The sequence below is a fragment of the Erythrolamprus reginae genome, chromosome 1, assembly GCF_031021105.1.
Source record: "Erythrolamprus reginae isolate rEryReg1 chromosome 1, rEryReg1.hap1, whole genome shotgun sequence".
NCBI lineage: Eukaryota > Metazoa > Chordata > Lepidosauria > Squamata > Dipsadidae > Erythrolamprus > Erythrolamprus reginae.
The window spans coordinates 224,849,650-224,865,522 of NC_091950.1; the positions used below are offsets into that span (position 1 = coordinate 224,849,650).

Sequence of the window (15,873 nt, forward strand, 5' to 3'; positions counted from 1 at the left end):
TACACTATTAATGGATTTTATGGATTATATCCAAAGAGCTGTTTACATGATCAGAAGCCAGATGCTCCTGCTTGGATAGACAGTCATTTCTGCCAACTTCCCTATCCTCAGGGTATTCCCCACTACCACATGATATAGTTTTCTTAAATCTCTAGGTTTTGGGGGGGGAGGGTGTTAAATTGCAAACAGATACAGAAGGAGGAAGTAAGTCCCACTGAATGCATAGAATATCAAATATACAGTAGATCTCTGGAGTCAAATTATTATTTTGAACTTAGGAAACTAACAAACAAAAACAGAAAGCTACCACAGTAATTGGCAGTCCCCCACCCATTCCTTTCTGAAGACAGTCTGAAGACTGTTGTGGATGGTCTTAAGGGATAGTATGGGTGTCCACAGCATATGATGAATAGAATAGAATATGGCTGCCATCTTGATTTTTTTATTTTACTGTGCTCAGAGAACACCTTTGAAGGAAGTTTTTTAGGCATTTCTTGGACAAAAAGAATTATATGCGAAAGCATCCACATTGTCTGCTAAAGCATCTTTTTAAGACTTTCCCTAGCTACTGCTAATAAACCACAAAACTTTCAGGATGACAGATATACGTTTGATTCATTCATATATGAACTATCTATGCAGAAGCATATTTTCTTAGGATTAGATGGTTGCTGCTCACAGCTGTAGCATTATTTGGGGAAAATATGAATTTGGTTTAGGGAGTGGCAACAACTCTGCACATGGCTGAAGCACTCTGAAGCAACCTTTTTTTTCAAATCCAAAATATTGTATGCTCAGAGATCCAGGAACAATAATCAATGTTAAAAAATAACAAAATTAAGCCATTTTGTTGAATGCTTCTGAAAGACAGATGTGACTGACTGAATCCCATAACAGTGACTGATTGATTGATTCCTTGAAAAACTTTGCAAAGGGAAGAAGAAGAAAAAGAAGCAAACCTGCAATGCGTTGATAAGGACTCGGTCCTCTCTGTTTGTAAGGAATACAGGTACAACTCCAGCAATGTAAAGTCTTAGTACTGCTTCATTCAACTGTGTAGATGCTCTTGTTACCCCATTGGTGAAGAACACGGCCACTTTCCTCATAAGGAAGCCACTACGTGCACGCTTGAAAGTATTCCTGGCCACAAATCCCATGGCTGTTTCTAAACTACGTGGTTTGGATGTCTGAACAAATTGGAGGTCATTGATTTGTTTTATCAAATCCTTCTTCTTTCTGGAGTCACCAAAACGTATCTCAGTGGTAACTTCACTGTTGTATGTAACCAGTGCTACTCGGGCACCTCTGGGGCAGTTGCTTTCTGTAATTGTCATATTGTTAACAATTGACACCACTGTGTCCTTCATTCTATTGAAAGTGTCTGCATTTCCACCACCAGCAGTATCAAGAGCAAAGACCAATTCTGTTGGATAAATAGGACATTCTTTTGGACCTGCAGAAACCGGGGACATTAAGAAACAAGTATTATGAGAAAAAAAGGTATTAGCTCTATATCCCCCCATCCCAAAAAGGAAGGGACAGAGTTTACCAACAAATAATTCAATGCTTGTCTTTCAAAGAAGTTGTGTATGCTGGTTTTTCATCTGACTGCAGATATTGAGTAATTTAAAATGAACTTACCATAACAGCAAGCTGTGAATAATAATAACAGAGAAAAAGGGAAAGAAAGGAATTATTTTATAATCTATACCAAAAAGCCAACTACATCAAGACCAGAGGGGAAAGAAATAGACTTACGGCATTTATCTTTGATGTTCCGTATAAGGTTGCAGTGCTTTAAAGTAAAACGAGAGAGAGAGAGAGAGAGAGAGAGTGAAAAAAATGTTTCCAGCATGAAGAAATACAAAAGATCTGGTATCATGAATTAATCGTTGACTTACATCTCTAGACTCTCCTTTGCTACCCATAAATCCCTGAAAGAAAAGATTTTTTAAAATGTTGATATCATTTACTATGGATAAATTTTACTGTGCTTATTTATAATTGACTTGATAAGTTCAGACACTTAATTAATCATATGGGAGAACAAACTTCAGAGATTGGGGGAGAAAGTCTTGTCTCTGAGTTGTCAAGAGCACAAAAATCCAGGCTTAGAGGCTGATTCTGTCCAGGCTGACCCAAAAGGAAGCCACTCATGGAACAAGTAGAGCTTTCTTTCAAAATAATAATGTGCATTCAGTTTCAGCCAGTTTCACTGTCACATCGCTTTAATGGAAATTGAGCAGTACAAATTTAAGTGGTTTCCTGCATTTTTTTTATGCCTCCTCTTTCATTTTACAGATTGGGATATCTTGCCATATCTAGTGGATATAATGAATTCAGATAGAAACACAGAAACATGGAAAACTGATGGCAGAAAAAAAGCTTAGCTGCAGAAGTCTAAGTGCTCTTGCTTTTGCTATCTGGTCTTTATCTTTGTGCATTCCAACACAGGAGAAGATAAAATCCTGCTGGTTTACTACATTAGATTTCTACTTTTAATGTACATTATATACATAAATACATTACATTTATCTACACTATATTAGATTTCTACATCTACATTTCAATATAGCTGAAGCTCACTGAGCAATCCAAAACAGTATCCTCATTAACAAAATGTGGAAACATAATGCAAAACCTGAAATATTTTTTATCTTAAAATCCAAAGTGAAAATTCAAACTTTATAACTTTGAATTTTCACAGCTGTATTTCCTTTTATTGTAATTCCATAAGATATAGGTCTTTAGCTATTGTAAGTTTTGTTGGAAAAGATGTAGGCAGTACATTGGTATTCTGGACAGGCTCATGGCAGAATTCCCACATAAGTTAGTCATAATCAATTCAGTAACTGTTATCAGTTCCTACAATTTTACTTAATCTATGTACTTAATCTAGAATATTTTTAAATGATGCAAGCAAGTCAAGAATATGCAGAGTAAACATTAAAGTTATATCTCAATGTTTGTGGTTCTTATGAGTTTACGTAAGAGAATGGATTTTAATTTAACTTTACAATTGAAGATAAATAGGGAGCATGTAACCTTATTTGCAAATTGTATGAAAAGAAAGGGCAAAGTATACTAGTAAAGCAATAGCAGCATAGCAAAAACTTACAGGTGGTCCTGGATATCCACTCTCTCCTTTCTGACCTCCTTGACCAGGTTCCCCTGAAGGTCCCTAAAAAAGGAAAACTAGGCATTTGATTCAGATCGTAAATATATTTTCATATTATTCATCCCTGCTCTTTCAAGTTCATTAAATATATCCTCATTTCTTCGGGTTTCTTGATCTATTCCTAATATTACATTGAAGATTCCACTGCAGTATTCTCCATTGATTCTCCACCTTGTTCCCATATTCATTAGGCATCTAAAGTAACCAACAGTTGTCATCAATACTTTAATTAAGGTTTGTTTAAATTGTGCCTGGAAGCTGAAAGGGTCTGGATGAGAGCCAACAGGCTCAAGGTCAACCCAGACAAGACCGAGTAGCTTTGGGAATTCCCGCTAAAGGACTATTCCATCTGTCCATCCATTGTTCTGTGGTGGGGAACTCTGACCACCTCATACAAGGTGCACAAATTGGATCCACCGCTGAGCCTCAATTACCATCTATTGGCTATGGCCAGGGGGACCTTTGCCCAGGTTGGCCTGGTATACCAGTTGTCCTATTTGGACTGAGGCTTTGCACACAGTCACTCAGGCCCTCATCACCTCCTGTCTTGATTATTGCAATGCACTCTACATTGAAGAGTGTTCGGAGACTGCAAATAGTCCAAAAGGCAGCTGCATGAGCTGTTATGAGTGTTCTTCAGTACACCCATATAATATCAATGCTCTGTGAGTTGCACTGGCTACCCAATTAGATGACCTACAAGGTCCCTTCCAACTCTGTTATTCTGTTACACACACACACACACACACACACACACACACACACACATACACTGGTGAAAAGATAGGGCTTCAATGCACATATCAGTATGTTTGAATACAGGCAATGTAAAGGATCTTGCCCAGCCAATTACAAGTGAATGAAATCAATGCCTTCTAGCTCTCCATGGTATCTTTCTAGTATTTACAATAAAGTAGCAATCCCAACTCGGCAATGATATTTAAATAAGTAGCATTATAAAATATAAGAATAACCTATCTCCTACTACACTGCCAAAATGATACAACTTTCACTTTGCTATCTTTCTTCTAATTAAGTACACCATATCTCTGCCAGAAATAGTGGCAAAATGACATTTAGAACAAACATCATTTGGGAAAAAATATGCAGGAAAGGAGGGAGGGGATGAAATGGCATTACCCGTTCACCGCTACTTCCTTTGGGACCAGGTTTACCATTATCACCAAGATCTCCAGGTACACCCTAATCCAAAATAAGAAACAGAGCATTTACTCTCTAATAAAGATAACATAGGAGTTAAAAGTACTCTACAAAAACTAGAAAGTGTTTTAATTACCCGTGATCCTGGGTATCCTGGGAAACCGGGTTGTCCCTACGGAGAAAAAAATATGAAGTGTTAGAATCAGAAGAGTTGGCTTCCTCCCACCTCCCCTGATCCCCTTTCTAGTGATTATGGATATCAACAGAGGCACTACGGAAGATTTTGTTCTGCTTTAAAACCCAACTGAACAATATAAGTCTTTGGAAAAGTCACTGAATATAATAATAAAGACTGCATGGGGATGCACATAAATTAAATTCAGAGAGCTTTTAACAGGGGAATCAAAAACCCCAAAAGTATATTACTTTGACATGGAGGATTACTCAAATCAGACCACAGACCTTATAATGAAGTTTAATCCTTTTCCCCAATCTCATTGTTTCAAATACTTAAAACTTTCTCATAGGAGTGTGTTATAAAAAACTACCTCTACTGGCATCAATTAAAAATTATCCATAGATAATTGAATTGAATTATGCAAATCAAGAAGGCTCTGTGGAAAAGAAAACTTAGTTATGAAGAGATAAAAACCAGAAGGGCAGCTTGCAGACTACAGATTTTATATTTCATTTATTTTGTCTATTGAACAGGTATGGGGAAGAGAAGGAAATGCCAAGGAAAAGTGAGACATGGACATTATTATTTTTTTATTTTATTTGATTTGATTTGACTTGACTTGGTTTGGTTTGGTTTGGTTTGGTTTGGTTTGGTTTGGTTTGATTTGATTTGATTTGATTTGATTTGATTTGATTTCCGCCCCTCTCCGTAGAGTCGGGGCGGCTAAAGAGCTTGAAAGAAAATCAGAGATATTGTCAAAATTGTGTGTGGGATAGTGAGTGTTGTTATTGCTAGGAAGAACAGAAGAAAACAGGTAATCTTGTATTAGAAGGCAAGAGAACTTTGGTTCCCTTGCTGCAAATTCTGCTGCTGCTTCCTATGGATGTATGGATAAGAAAATTTCAGATATATGTATAAGTCTTAAAAATGATCCTAGACATACCGTTCTGCCTTTAGGTCCTTCCTTGCCAACTCCATCTCGACCATCATCTCCCTAGAAGATGCAAAGGCACAAATCAACAGACTTGGGATCCTGAAAAGTCTCTGCATCTTTGTTGAACCATAATAAGCATTACATTCTAAACAATTTAAACCAAAGGATGTTCTTTCAACTACAGGAGTGGATGATGGAACCTTATTAAATGGTTGTAAGCCATTTGGACTGACCTTCAGGGAACAATCAAAGTTTCTAATCAAGAAATACGTGGACAGTGTTTTTGGTGCTTTAAAAAATGTTGATTATCCCTGGAATCTGTTAATACTTGTTCTTTGAGTATTGGTTCCTAGTAAAACTCACCATTTCTCCTCGGGGGCCAGGAGGACCAAGGGGCCCCTTTGGACCAGGCTCACCAGCTTCGCCCTGAAAGATTTATTTTAATGTATCAGGTAAGATACACAAACAGTGATTAGTGAATAATAGTATTAGCACTAGTAATAACACAATAAAGCACTTCCTCAAAGTCAATAGTGGAGGTTAAGAGGAAAGCTATTCCACAGAAATGGGGAGCCACTGAGTAAGCCTGTTTCTGGACACCCCTTCTCCGGACAGCCCACAGGCAGGAATCCAAAGGAAACATTCTTAGATTAATCACAGACGATGGACAAGTTCTGCTCAGAGAAGATGGTTATACAAGTAACTGGGCCTTGAGCCATTCAAAAGTTTAAAGGCATTGCATGTGCAGAAGCAGAAGCTCACGCAAGGACATGCGATTTCTGGCTTTTTGCTTCCGTGAATGTGCAGAAGCAAAAAAGCCAAAAACAGCGAAAAGCAGGTAAATAATCCCCCTGGCTGCACTGCCAGTTTGCCTGCCTGCCACATCCCCTGCCCCGAGTGGCAGCTCTGCCACTCGCGGCCCGAGCGCTCCTCCGCCAGCCGACTCCCCTGCTGCAAGCAGCCCAAGTGCTCCTCCATCAGCCGCCTCCCCTGTCAGGAGTGGCAGCTCTGCTGCTCACGGCCCAAGCACTTTCCTGCCCACCGCCTGCCTTACCTTTCTTTCCAGTGCTTGCATGTGGCATGGGGAGGAGGCTGTGCGCTCAATAGCTCCAGCGTGCAGGCTAATAGCTCCAGCCGTGCAGCTTGTTCTGTTCTCTCCATACAGGAGAGCAAAAAACAAGCCACGCTGCCTGACATTGGGCAAAAATTACCTCTTTTTTTTTGCTTCCACTCATGTAATTTAAAAAAAACCCAGTAATTTTTACTGGAATTGCGCCGGTTGCACGTGCACAGCATGTGCATGCCTGGCAGCAATGGAGTGAGGCTTCACACTCCATTTCTGCCACCGGAATGGCATTCCTGCCATTCCAACTCATGGCTCATCCCTGTATAGGAGGTAGTGAAAAGGAGGTCTATTTCAATTGCCACCATTTCTGTCATTTAACTAATAATTGTTAGAGCTATTTAAAAAAACTGACCTTTTTACCAAGTGGACCAAACCTACCACGCTCCCCAACAGCTCCAACTGGACCACCAGCACCCTACAAAAGCAAGAAATTATAGGATGTACATACAAGTAATTAAAAAGTGGATGAAAATTGTTATGTCTTGACAGTTTTTACATGGTTTCACCAATGTTCAGTGTTTGAGCAGGAGAACGCTCAAAGGTGATTGGCTGTTTTATGTGACATCTCCCTATAAAAGGGCTAACTGTCAGACTGCAAGTTGCTGGTTGTCTTGGGCAGTTGCTGAGTAAAGAGCTATTCTGTCTGTCTCCTGTCATCATTTCCACAATTTAACGGAAATTATCATTAAAGAAGAGAAAAATAACTCTTGCTATGAAACATCAATGTGGCTTATGCAAAGGTACCCTATTTTTTGGAGTATAAGACACACTGGAGTATAAGATGCACTTTAGTTTTTGGGGAGGAAAATAGGGAAAATAATCCGCTTACCAGATATTCATCTGGCTAGCGTCCTTAGTCTGGTCAACTTCAGCACATTATTTTATCTCCTGGTTAGGGCTTTAAAAAACTTTATTTGAAGAGAGTAACAATGAAAGAGCTTGCAAGCCAGTAAGAGCTGGGAACATCATTAGCACCTGGAAAGAAACATTCGGAGCAAGTAGAGCAATGGGGAAAAAAAAAACCTGCAAAGACTTAAGGCTTGGAAAACATTCTTCACAGATTAACATTGAAAGAGCTTGCAAGCTAGTAAGAGCTGGGAACATTGTTAGCACCTGGTTAAGGATGGAAAGAAACATTTGGAACAAGTAAAGCAATGAAAAACCCTACAAAGACAGGGTTTTGGAAAACATTCTTTGCAGAGAGTAACAATGGAAGAGCTTGCAAGCCGGTAAGAGCTGGGAATGTTGTTAGCATCTGGTTAGGGCTGGAAAGAAACATTCAAAGCAAATAGAGAATGAAACCCCCCCCCCTACAAAGACAGGGTTTGAAAAACATTCTTTGAAGAGAGTAACAATGAAAGTGTTTACAAGCCGGTAAGATCTGGGAGCATCATTAGCACTTGGTTAGGGCTGGAAAGAAACTTACTCAGAGCAAGTTAGAGCAATGAAAAAAACCCTGCAAAGATTTAGGGCTTGGAAAATATTTTTTGCAGAGAGAAACAATGAAAGAGCCTGAAAGGTAAGAGCTGAGAAGATTGTTAGCAGCTAGTTAGGGCTGGGGGGGAAAAGCTACATTCAGAATAAAAGACGAACTCAGATCATCAGCTTCTATTAGGGAGGAAAAAGGTGCGTTTTATACTCCAAAAAATACGTCTTGCCTCTACAATCTTCTAAAGTTTTCTTGAGATTCCCACAATAGGCCTGTGAATGGAAATAAGCCTGTATTGATTTGTATAGAATTTGAAAAAAAAACTTCGACAAAGTCACTTAACAAAAACTTTTCAGTAAACTTTGTTTTCATGGAATAAAGATGTCCTTTTATGTATTGTTCAATGATTAAAAAATTATATGCAAAAATTGGGAATGAACAGACATTTTTTTCATTGTAGAAAATGAAAAGAAAGGTCTTTCATAAATGATGCTGGTTTGGGATGCCAAACCATTTGAGGTAATGAGAATCAAAAGAGATGGTAAAGATTTCAAAATCTTGTTAAATAGGTGAATGGTTAAGTTTATAGCAAATCAAATTCAATTCAAACTAGGCAACAGAGCCTTCATGTCCACACTTATGAGATCTGCCTGTAAATAACTACAAAAAGGATCTTGAGTACATAATAGGTAGCTCAAGAGGTTGATTCAATGTGCAGCTGCCATGAAAAAGGCAAGCTCTACACAAGAGATAATCAAGAGACTGAAAATAAATCTGCCATCATCATAATGCTCTTCTACAAATGCACGATGTATTCTCATCTAGAATGCTGTATACAGTTCCTATTGTCACATGTAATCTTACTTATTATTTATTCAATGTTTATAGATGCCCATCTCAGTCAATGACTCCACGCAGCTTGCAATTCAAAAAGATATTAAATCAATAAAAACAATATAATAACTATACCCAGCAGCCAGGATACTTGGTCAATTAGTAATACATCCAGGCAATAGAATCCTTGATACATTCAGGACCCTAGGCCTGGGAGCATACCAGGTTTTCAGGATCTTACAAAAGGCTAACAAGATTGGAGCCATTCTAATCTCCAAAGGCAGGATGTTCCATAGAGCAGGATCCACTGTGGAAAAAATCTGCAGCTGGAATAATACAGCTGGAAACAATATAGAGAGAGCAAGAAAAATTGTCATGGTGTCCAACACATTTCTGAAATAGGGCTAGAAAATTTGCAACTCTTTGGCTTAGAAAACGTGACTATGACAAGACATGATCAAAGTGTATGAAATCCCATGCGACATAGTGAAAGTGCAGCAGGAAGTCTTCCCCCTTTTGCCAATCATAAACTCCAGGAATCCTCAAATGAATCAAAATTCACAATAGGAACTTGGTTTTTTATTTCATGACAAGGAAGTAGTTGATTACCCAGGGTTATTTTATTATTATTTGATTCTTGCCAAAAGCAAGGCAATGGTTGTTAATTTTATTGTTTTAAAAGAGTATTGGAGGAAATTTTGTTACTTCTGGCTTGGGGACAGGAGGCTTCCAAATGTTGGTCCTTGTTATTGCTCACTCGCAGAGCAAATTCACTTAAAACCTCAAAGAAAAAAAACAACTGGGCCATTTGGAGCTGTTTTAATTTTATAAGTAATCAAGATGTCTGGGGCTATGGCCTAATCTTCTGTTTTACTAGGAAAAATGCCTGAAAACATCACAGCCACAAAGGCCTATGCAGATACTGCTTTTTGTTGTGCTTCCTGGGGTGATCATAGGGCCAACTCAAGTGCATACTGGGATTATGAAATGGTTCTGCAGCTCTTGTTAATGAGAAGTGCTATCTATCTTCTTTCCTGCAAGGATGAAAAGAAACCCTCCCAACAGGATCCATAATAAAAAAAAAATTCTACTCTTTGTAACTAGTCTAACAGCTATTAAACCACTTTTCAGTTACACTTCTGATGATGATGACAAACAGACAATAATCAATTTGCTTTTTAAGAGCATCCTTGATGACAGAAATAACTAATTTTACCCTCTGACCAGGGAGGCCAGCCTCTCCTTGAAGTCCAGGGATTCCAGTTGTGCCAGGTGGTCCCTGTACAAATAAGCAAAATTAAATATTTGAAGCAGAAAAGTTCTGATACAAAATTGGTACGTTCTTGAAATGCAGGTTTATTATGACCTACTATTTTCCAAAGCCACAGTACTATGTTATCACTGAATGAACAGAAATCAATGAATTTAGTTTCCCATCTATAAAAAAAAATCCTTACAATTTGCATCATAATAGAAGATAACATAATATAATACCTAAAGCCCTACCTTCATTTAGTATGCACATATACATTTGTATGAGTCAGATATCATGCCACTGGAATATGCATAGTATTGAAGGCTACACCCATTATTTTTACAGTGTTTCCCATGTGGCTTAGCAATTCTATTACATTCTTAACATTATTAGTTAATATTCTTTAGACTTAATAAATGCACTGAGTAAAAAGGTTGGACTACATGACCTCTAATATAACTTCCAAGTTTATGAATCTAAATTCTCTGAGAGGAACACTCCTAATAACTTCAGATGAAAATGCTATACTGTACAAACACACATACAGAGAGACAAATAAATCCAACAGTTGTTGTTGAGAACTGGCAGCTTTTAATCTCCTATATGTATTTGAGGGTTTGCATTCATCATCTTTTTCAGGGCTGTCAAAGTCTTGGCCCATGGGCAGGATGCGTCAAACACTGGCCATGCCTGGTTTAGTGAAGGGGGGGGGGAGTTCTAATACATAACATGAGGCTGCCATGACAACATGAGTTTGACATCCCTGATCTTTTGGATTCCTGATTTCTGATTGCACAGTGCTGAGTTGAACTTTTTTTTTATCTTGGTTTTTTAAATTTTATTTTATTTAATTTAATTTATATAAAGAGTCATATAGTGTTATCTATAATCTCCTTTTTAGGCTTCTGTTTGTTTTGGATAAATTAATACCAATGTATTTGACAAGTCAAGATAATACTTGATGGCTTCAATATAATCAGCAATAAGATACAAAAACCTTTTGCAATTAAACTGACAACAAAATAGTAATTAGAAATTTAATCAATAAATCACTATTGAAATTGTTGCATTTCCTGCAATGATTTAACACCACATCATTTCCAAACTTTTGAAAATTAGTTGCAAAAACTCACCTGGGGACCTTTAACTCCTTGTTCCCCATTGAATCCTGGTGAGCCAAGGTCACCTTTATTTCCCTAAGAAATTAAAACAATTGAATATAAAATGTAATGAAATGATAGACAGACAGACACACATACAGACAGACAAACATAAATAGAGGGAAAGGGAGATAAAGAGATAGAAGGGGTGGGAGACGGAGAGAGAAAGAGCCGCTTTTATATAGCTACTGTTTAATAAGGCAGATTGGCATTTTAGTTAAAAGCTGCATTCTTCTTTGCATTTCCTTTGGGCATGAGATCAAATGGAACTAGGTTCTGTCACTCGATGGAACGTCTTTCAGATTGCAGCCATTTACATTATTTGAGTTTTAAATTTATTTTATTATTTATTTACTATTTATTTTATTGGATTTATATGCCGCCCCTCTCGGAAGACTTTACACACTTCATGTAAAAACATAATTTTCCTCTGGGATTACCCACATACTTGATAAAAAATCTCATTCTCTTTAAACAATGATGTCTACAAACTCATGGACACATGTGGGCCAGTCAGAATTTCATTCTATACTAATCTAATTTACAGAGTTGCTATGAGGATACAGGGCATACAAAAACCATTTACTGCATGCCTATAATACTATAATGAGGATTTTTTGGCAGAAAGGTAGAATAAAAATGGGAATCAGGGAGATGTTGCAATGATTCCCTTCCTGCATGTAACATCATTGACTCTGTTTCCAAGATTTTCATTGTTCGTTATTGTTTTCAGTGATAACTGTTTTCATGAATTTATTGATTTTTCTTTTCAATTCACTGTTGAACGAAGTCCGAAAGTCACACTATTGTGAAATCTGAAGCCGTATAAACATTATAAATAAGTAAAGGTCTTGCTTATTACAATTTCATAAGCAGTTTTTGAAATATTTTTTCTGAAATATAGCTATTCTGTGCATGCATGTTTATATCTGAAAAATAATACATAATATGTCCCAGAAAGGATTCTAAAATGTTTGTCTATCTGAAGCACATTGGTGGGCTGACTACGTATATTCTTCTCAACAAATTATCCTAAATGCAAAGTTATTTAACAATTGAATTTTTTAAAAAAAAATTCAATTTTTATAAAGATATTACTTAGATTTGGCTATCCTCGCTTCCCCTACTATATCTGTATACAATATTTATAAGACACACAGCACATAACGTAAACACACATCATGTAAAAACATAATAAAGACTTACTTTGATACCAGGTGGTCCTCTTCTGCCAAGTGCTCCCTTGAAATAAATACAGACTAGCCATTAATTGTTATGCAAAGGTATTACAAGAAAAATATTTTTTTCTATTTTGGTAATTACCTACAGCTTTTTATTCTCTGAGGATTTTTTTTCTTGTGGATACTCAAACTGAAAATGTATATCTTTCAACAGGTAAATGCTATAGGACACAGAAGATTCAGACTTCAAGGTTTTAAAATTCTTACTTAAATTTATTTTTCTGTTATTTTATCCTTGTAAACACTAACTTATGTTTAGCAAGACCAAGCAAGAGATTTGCTGTGCCGCCACCCCCCCCCCCAACCAGTTAGATGAAAAGTCAGCAACTGAGTCTGTCTTGGCAGATGTCTTTGTTCGTACAAAGGAGTGATTCCTGGTAACAATAAATGGGCTGCTAGTTCTTTTTAATCATATTAAGAAAACAAACATTAACACAAGTCACCAAGGTATGTCCCAAAAGCACCCACACACCAAAGTTCAATGAATTTCATCATTCTAACCCAGCTTAGAATCTTTGTATTTTAAAATATAACATGGGTTCAATATTAGTAATAGATAATATATACCAATACTAAAAAAGATAATCAAACCAACACCATATACGTAAAGTTTGCAGTTAAACAGTAAACACAAATGTCATACACAGAATTTTTAGAATAAACAAAGCAAAGTATATATACAGCTTATCCATCTGCTTACATTAACTATAACTTCCCATAATGATCAGAAAGGCATGTGCATATACAAAGCAACAATAATTTAAGTGTAAGTTTACTTTATTGCCATTGAATCCCATACAACAAAATTAAATGCCATCTTCAGTGTACATCATATCTAACAAAACTAACCCACACATCTTTAACATTCTACACAATTGAATTGAAAACCCCTGATACTGCATTAATATTGCACTGTACAGTAGAATTCAACATAGTTACTGCTCTGGGATAGAAACTGTTTTTCAGCCTATTTGTCCTTCTTTTTATTTTCCTGTACCATCTGCCAGATGGCAATAGTTCAAAAAAAAGGGTGCCCATGATGAAATGGATCTTTAAGAATGTCTTGAACTTTCTTAAGGCAATGGGAGCTATAAAGCTCTTCCAAGGAGGGGAGAGGGCAACCAATGGTTCTCTGGGAAATGATGTTAACCCTCTGGAATGCTGTCCTATCTGCCACTGTGCAATTAGCAAACCATACACAGATGCAGTAAATTAAGATACAGTAATACCTCGACTTACGAATTTAATTGGTGCCAGGAGGAGGCTTGTAAGGCGAAAAGCTCGTAAGATGAAACATTGTTTCCCATAGGAATCAATGGAAAAGCGATTAATGCGTGCAAGCCCAAAAATAAAAAACCGACCGCCACCACCAAAGGAGGCTTGAGCCTCCCGATCCTCCCCGCCCCTTTGCCATGCATGTCATCCTGCATGCAGGATGCCATGCAGTCAGGAAGGTCATCCTTCTCCCCCCCCCAGCCAAAAACACAAAGGCGGTCTGCCAGGCGGCTCCCCCCCGCTCTGCGCCTCCTTTCTGTTTGTTGGGGAGTTCTTTTGATGGGGCTCCTCCGGAGGGACGCACGGGGGCTTGGGAGGAGCCCCATCCCAGGCAGAGCGGCCTGAGGGGGCCGGTGCGGCGCTGCCTCCTCCCGCGCCCCGCCCCCACTTGGCAATCGACCCGGCGGCATTGCTGGCGTTCTAGGCAGGCCGCCCGGCATAAGCAGCGGTTTTGTGCCTCTCGGGCCGGGCAGACAAGAGGTGCGGCGCTCCCACGGGGAAGGGAGAAGGCGGCGGCTCAAGCCCTTCCCCGTGCGCCCCTCTGGAGGAGTCCCTCTGGCGGTTGTCCGGGCAGGTGAAGGTGGCTGGGCTGCTGACAGGGACAGGCAGTGAGCGCTCGGAGGGGGCACAGCCCGGAGCGAGACTTGGCCTCGGCTCGTATCTCGAATTTGAGCTCGGGAGTAGAACAGAAATATCTCTCCCCTCCTAGCTCATATCTCGAAATGCTCGTATATAGAGCAGCTCGTATATAGAGGTACTACTGTACTCTCTAAAGTGCAGTGGTAGAAGATCACTAGCAATTTTTCATTCAGTTGTTGTTTTCTGAGAAGTTTAGGTGGTACAATCTCTGCTGGGCCCTTTTGACCAGTGCTGCAATGTGAACACTCCAGGTCAGGTCCTCTTTTATGATAACACTCCAAAACTTAAAACTGGCCCCTTGCTCCACTTGGTCTCCATTGATGACCAAGGGCTGGATGTCTGATCTATTCCTTCTGTAGTCCACTATAAGCTCCTTGGTCTTATTATTATTATTATTAGCAATTATTATCTCCCCACCATGAAAGCAACTGGTCCACCTCATTATGATAGGCAGACTTATCCCCCCACCTCTGGAAATGAGTCCTACTACTGTTGTATCATTTCCAAGGCATTTAAGCAATCTTCTTCTGTCTTATAAAGATAATGATAAAGATACCATAGAATTAAGCTCATCATCTTGTGACTAAAATGGGAAGAAATATTACTATGTTTACCTTTTATGTTTGCCTCAAAGCTCCACTAGTGTAACATTCCACTGAGTTTAAATCAACAAAGCAGGGACATAACTGATACCAGTTGTCAAAACAATCAGAACACACAAAAAAGAGTTTTGTTTCCATTGCAAAATCAGTATATTTTGTGATAGACATTTTATGCACATCCTGACTCAGCTCTAGGTCCATTTCTCAACATGAAGCAAAGCACTGAGAGAATCTTTCTACCTTGATTATAATTACTCCTTAAACATAATTTTGTAGCAACTGCACATGGTTCTATCCCAAAAGCGTCCTCCTTCCCCAGTTCCCTTTTGAATCAGATATGTATCTTCTCATCTGAGATTGTTACTTCTGAAAGTAAGGTTTCTTTCTCTCTTATCATAGAGACATAACTATTAATGCCAGTATGCTATCATTCTTAGTTCTCTTTCCAGAGCAAACTTTTGCATCACATTAATTCATATCACATCAGATCAAAGCCAATACATTAGTCAATATTTCAAATTCACTTAATCAAAGGATGCTACACGGGTTTCTCCTGAGTAATGCAACTCTATTGACAAAAGTGCAACACAATAATCAGTCTTTACTGATTTCTTTTCTTATTATTTTCCTCTTCTCCCCAACCTCAATTTGGTTTAGTAATTATCAAAATATTAGAAATTAAACTAATACATTCGTTTTTAAAGTATGAATCTCATCACAAATCCCATACAATTATTGGATTTTACCTAAAGTGTTCCTATATTATTCTAAATCATCCATGAACTAAATTTGGCAAAACATAGTATTCAAACATTTGTTATACATACACACACACACATTCACAAACACATACATTGTGTG

At 38.2% G+C, this 15,873-nt stretch overlaps 1 protein-coding gene across 13 annotated transcripts in view; it reads right to left on the minus strand.

Annotated features, from left to right (window-relative positions):
- COL6A3 (collagen type VI alpha 3 chain) overlaps positions 1-15,873 on the minus strand; it is a 180,828-nt gene that overhangs the window by 46,601 nt on the left and 118,354 nt on the right. For 11 of the 13 annotated variants that reach the window (XM_070732276.1, XM_070732287.1, XM_070732288.1 and 8 more), the window contains 13 exons: positions 12,462-12,497; positions 11,229-11,291; positions 10,057-10,119; positions 6,930-6,992; positions 5,815-5,877; positions 5,461-5,511; positions 4,476-4,511; positions 4,319-4,381; positions 3,119-3,181; positions 1,902-1,934; positions 1,759-1,795; positions 1,642-1,653; positions 960-1,453 (listed from right to left, as the gene is read on the minus strand). In XM_070732276.1, the coding sequence (XP_070588377.1) occupies positions 960-1,453; positions 1,642-1,653; positions 1,759-1,795; positions 1,902-1,934; positions 3,119-3,181; positions 4,319-4,381; positions 4,476-4,511; positions 5,461-5,511; positions 5,815-5,877; positions 6,930-6,992; positions 10,057-10,119; positions 11,229-11,291; positions 12,462-12,497 (1,077 nt within the window). The remainder of the gene's footprint in view (positions 1-959; positions 1,454-1,641; positions 1,654-1,758; positions 1,796-1,901; positions 1,935-3,118; positions 3,182-4,318; positions 4,382-4,475; positions 4,512-5,460; positions 5,512-5,814; positions 5,878-6,929; positions 6,993-10,056; positions 10,120-11,228; positions 11,292-12,461; positions 12,498-15,873) is intronic. The other 2 variants (XM_070732282.1, XM_070732278.1) reach the window with 1 other exon arrangement.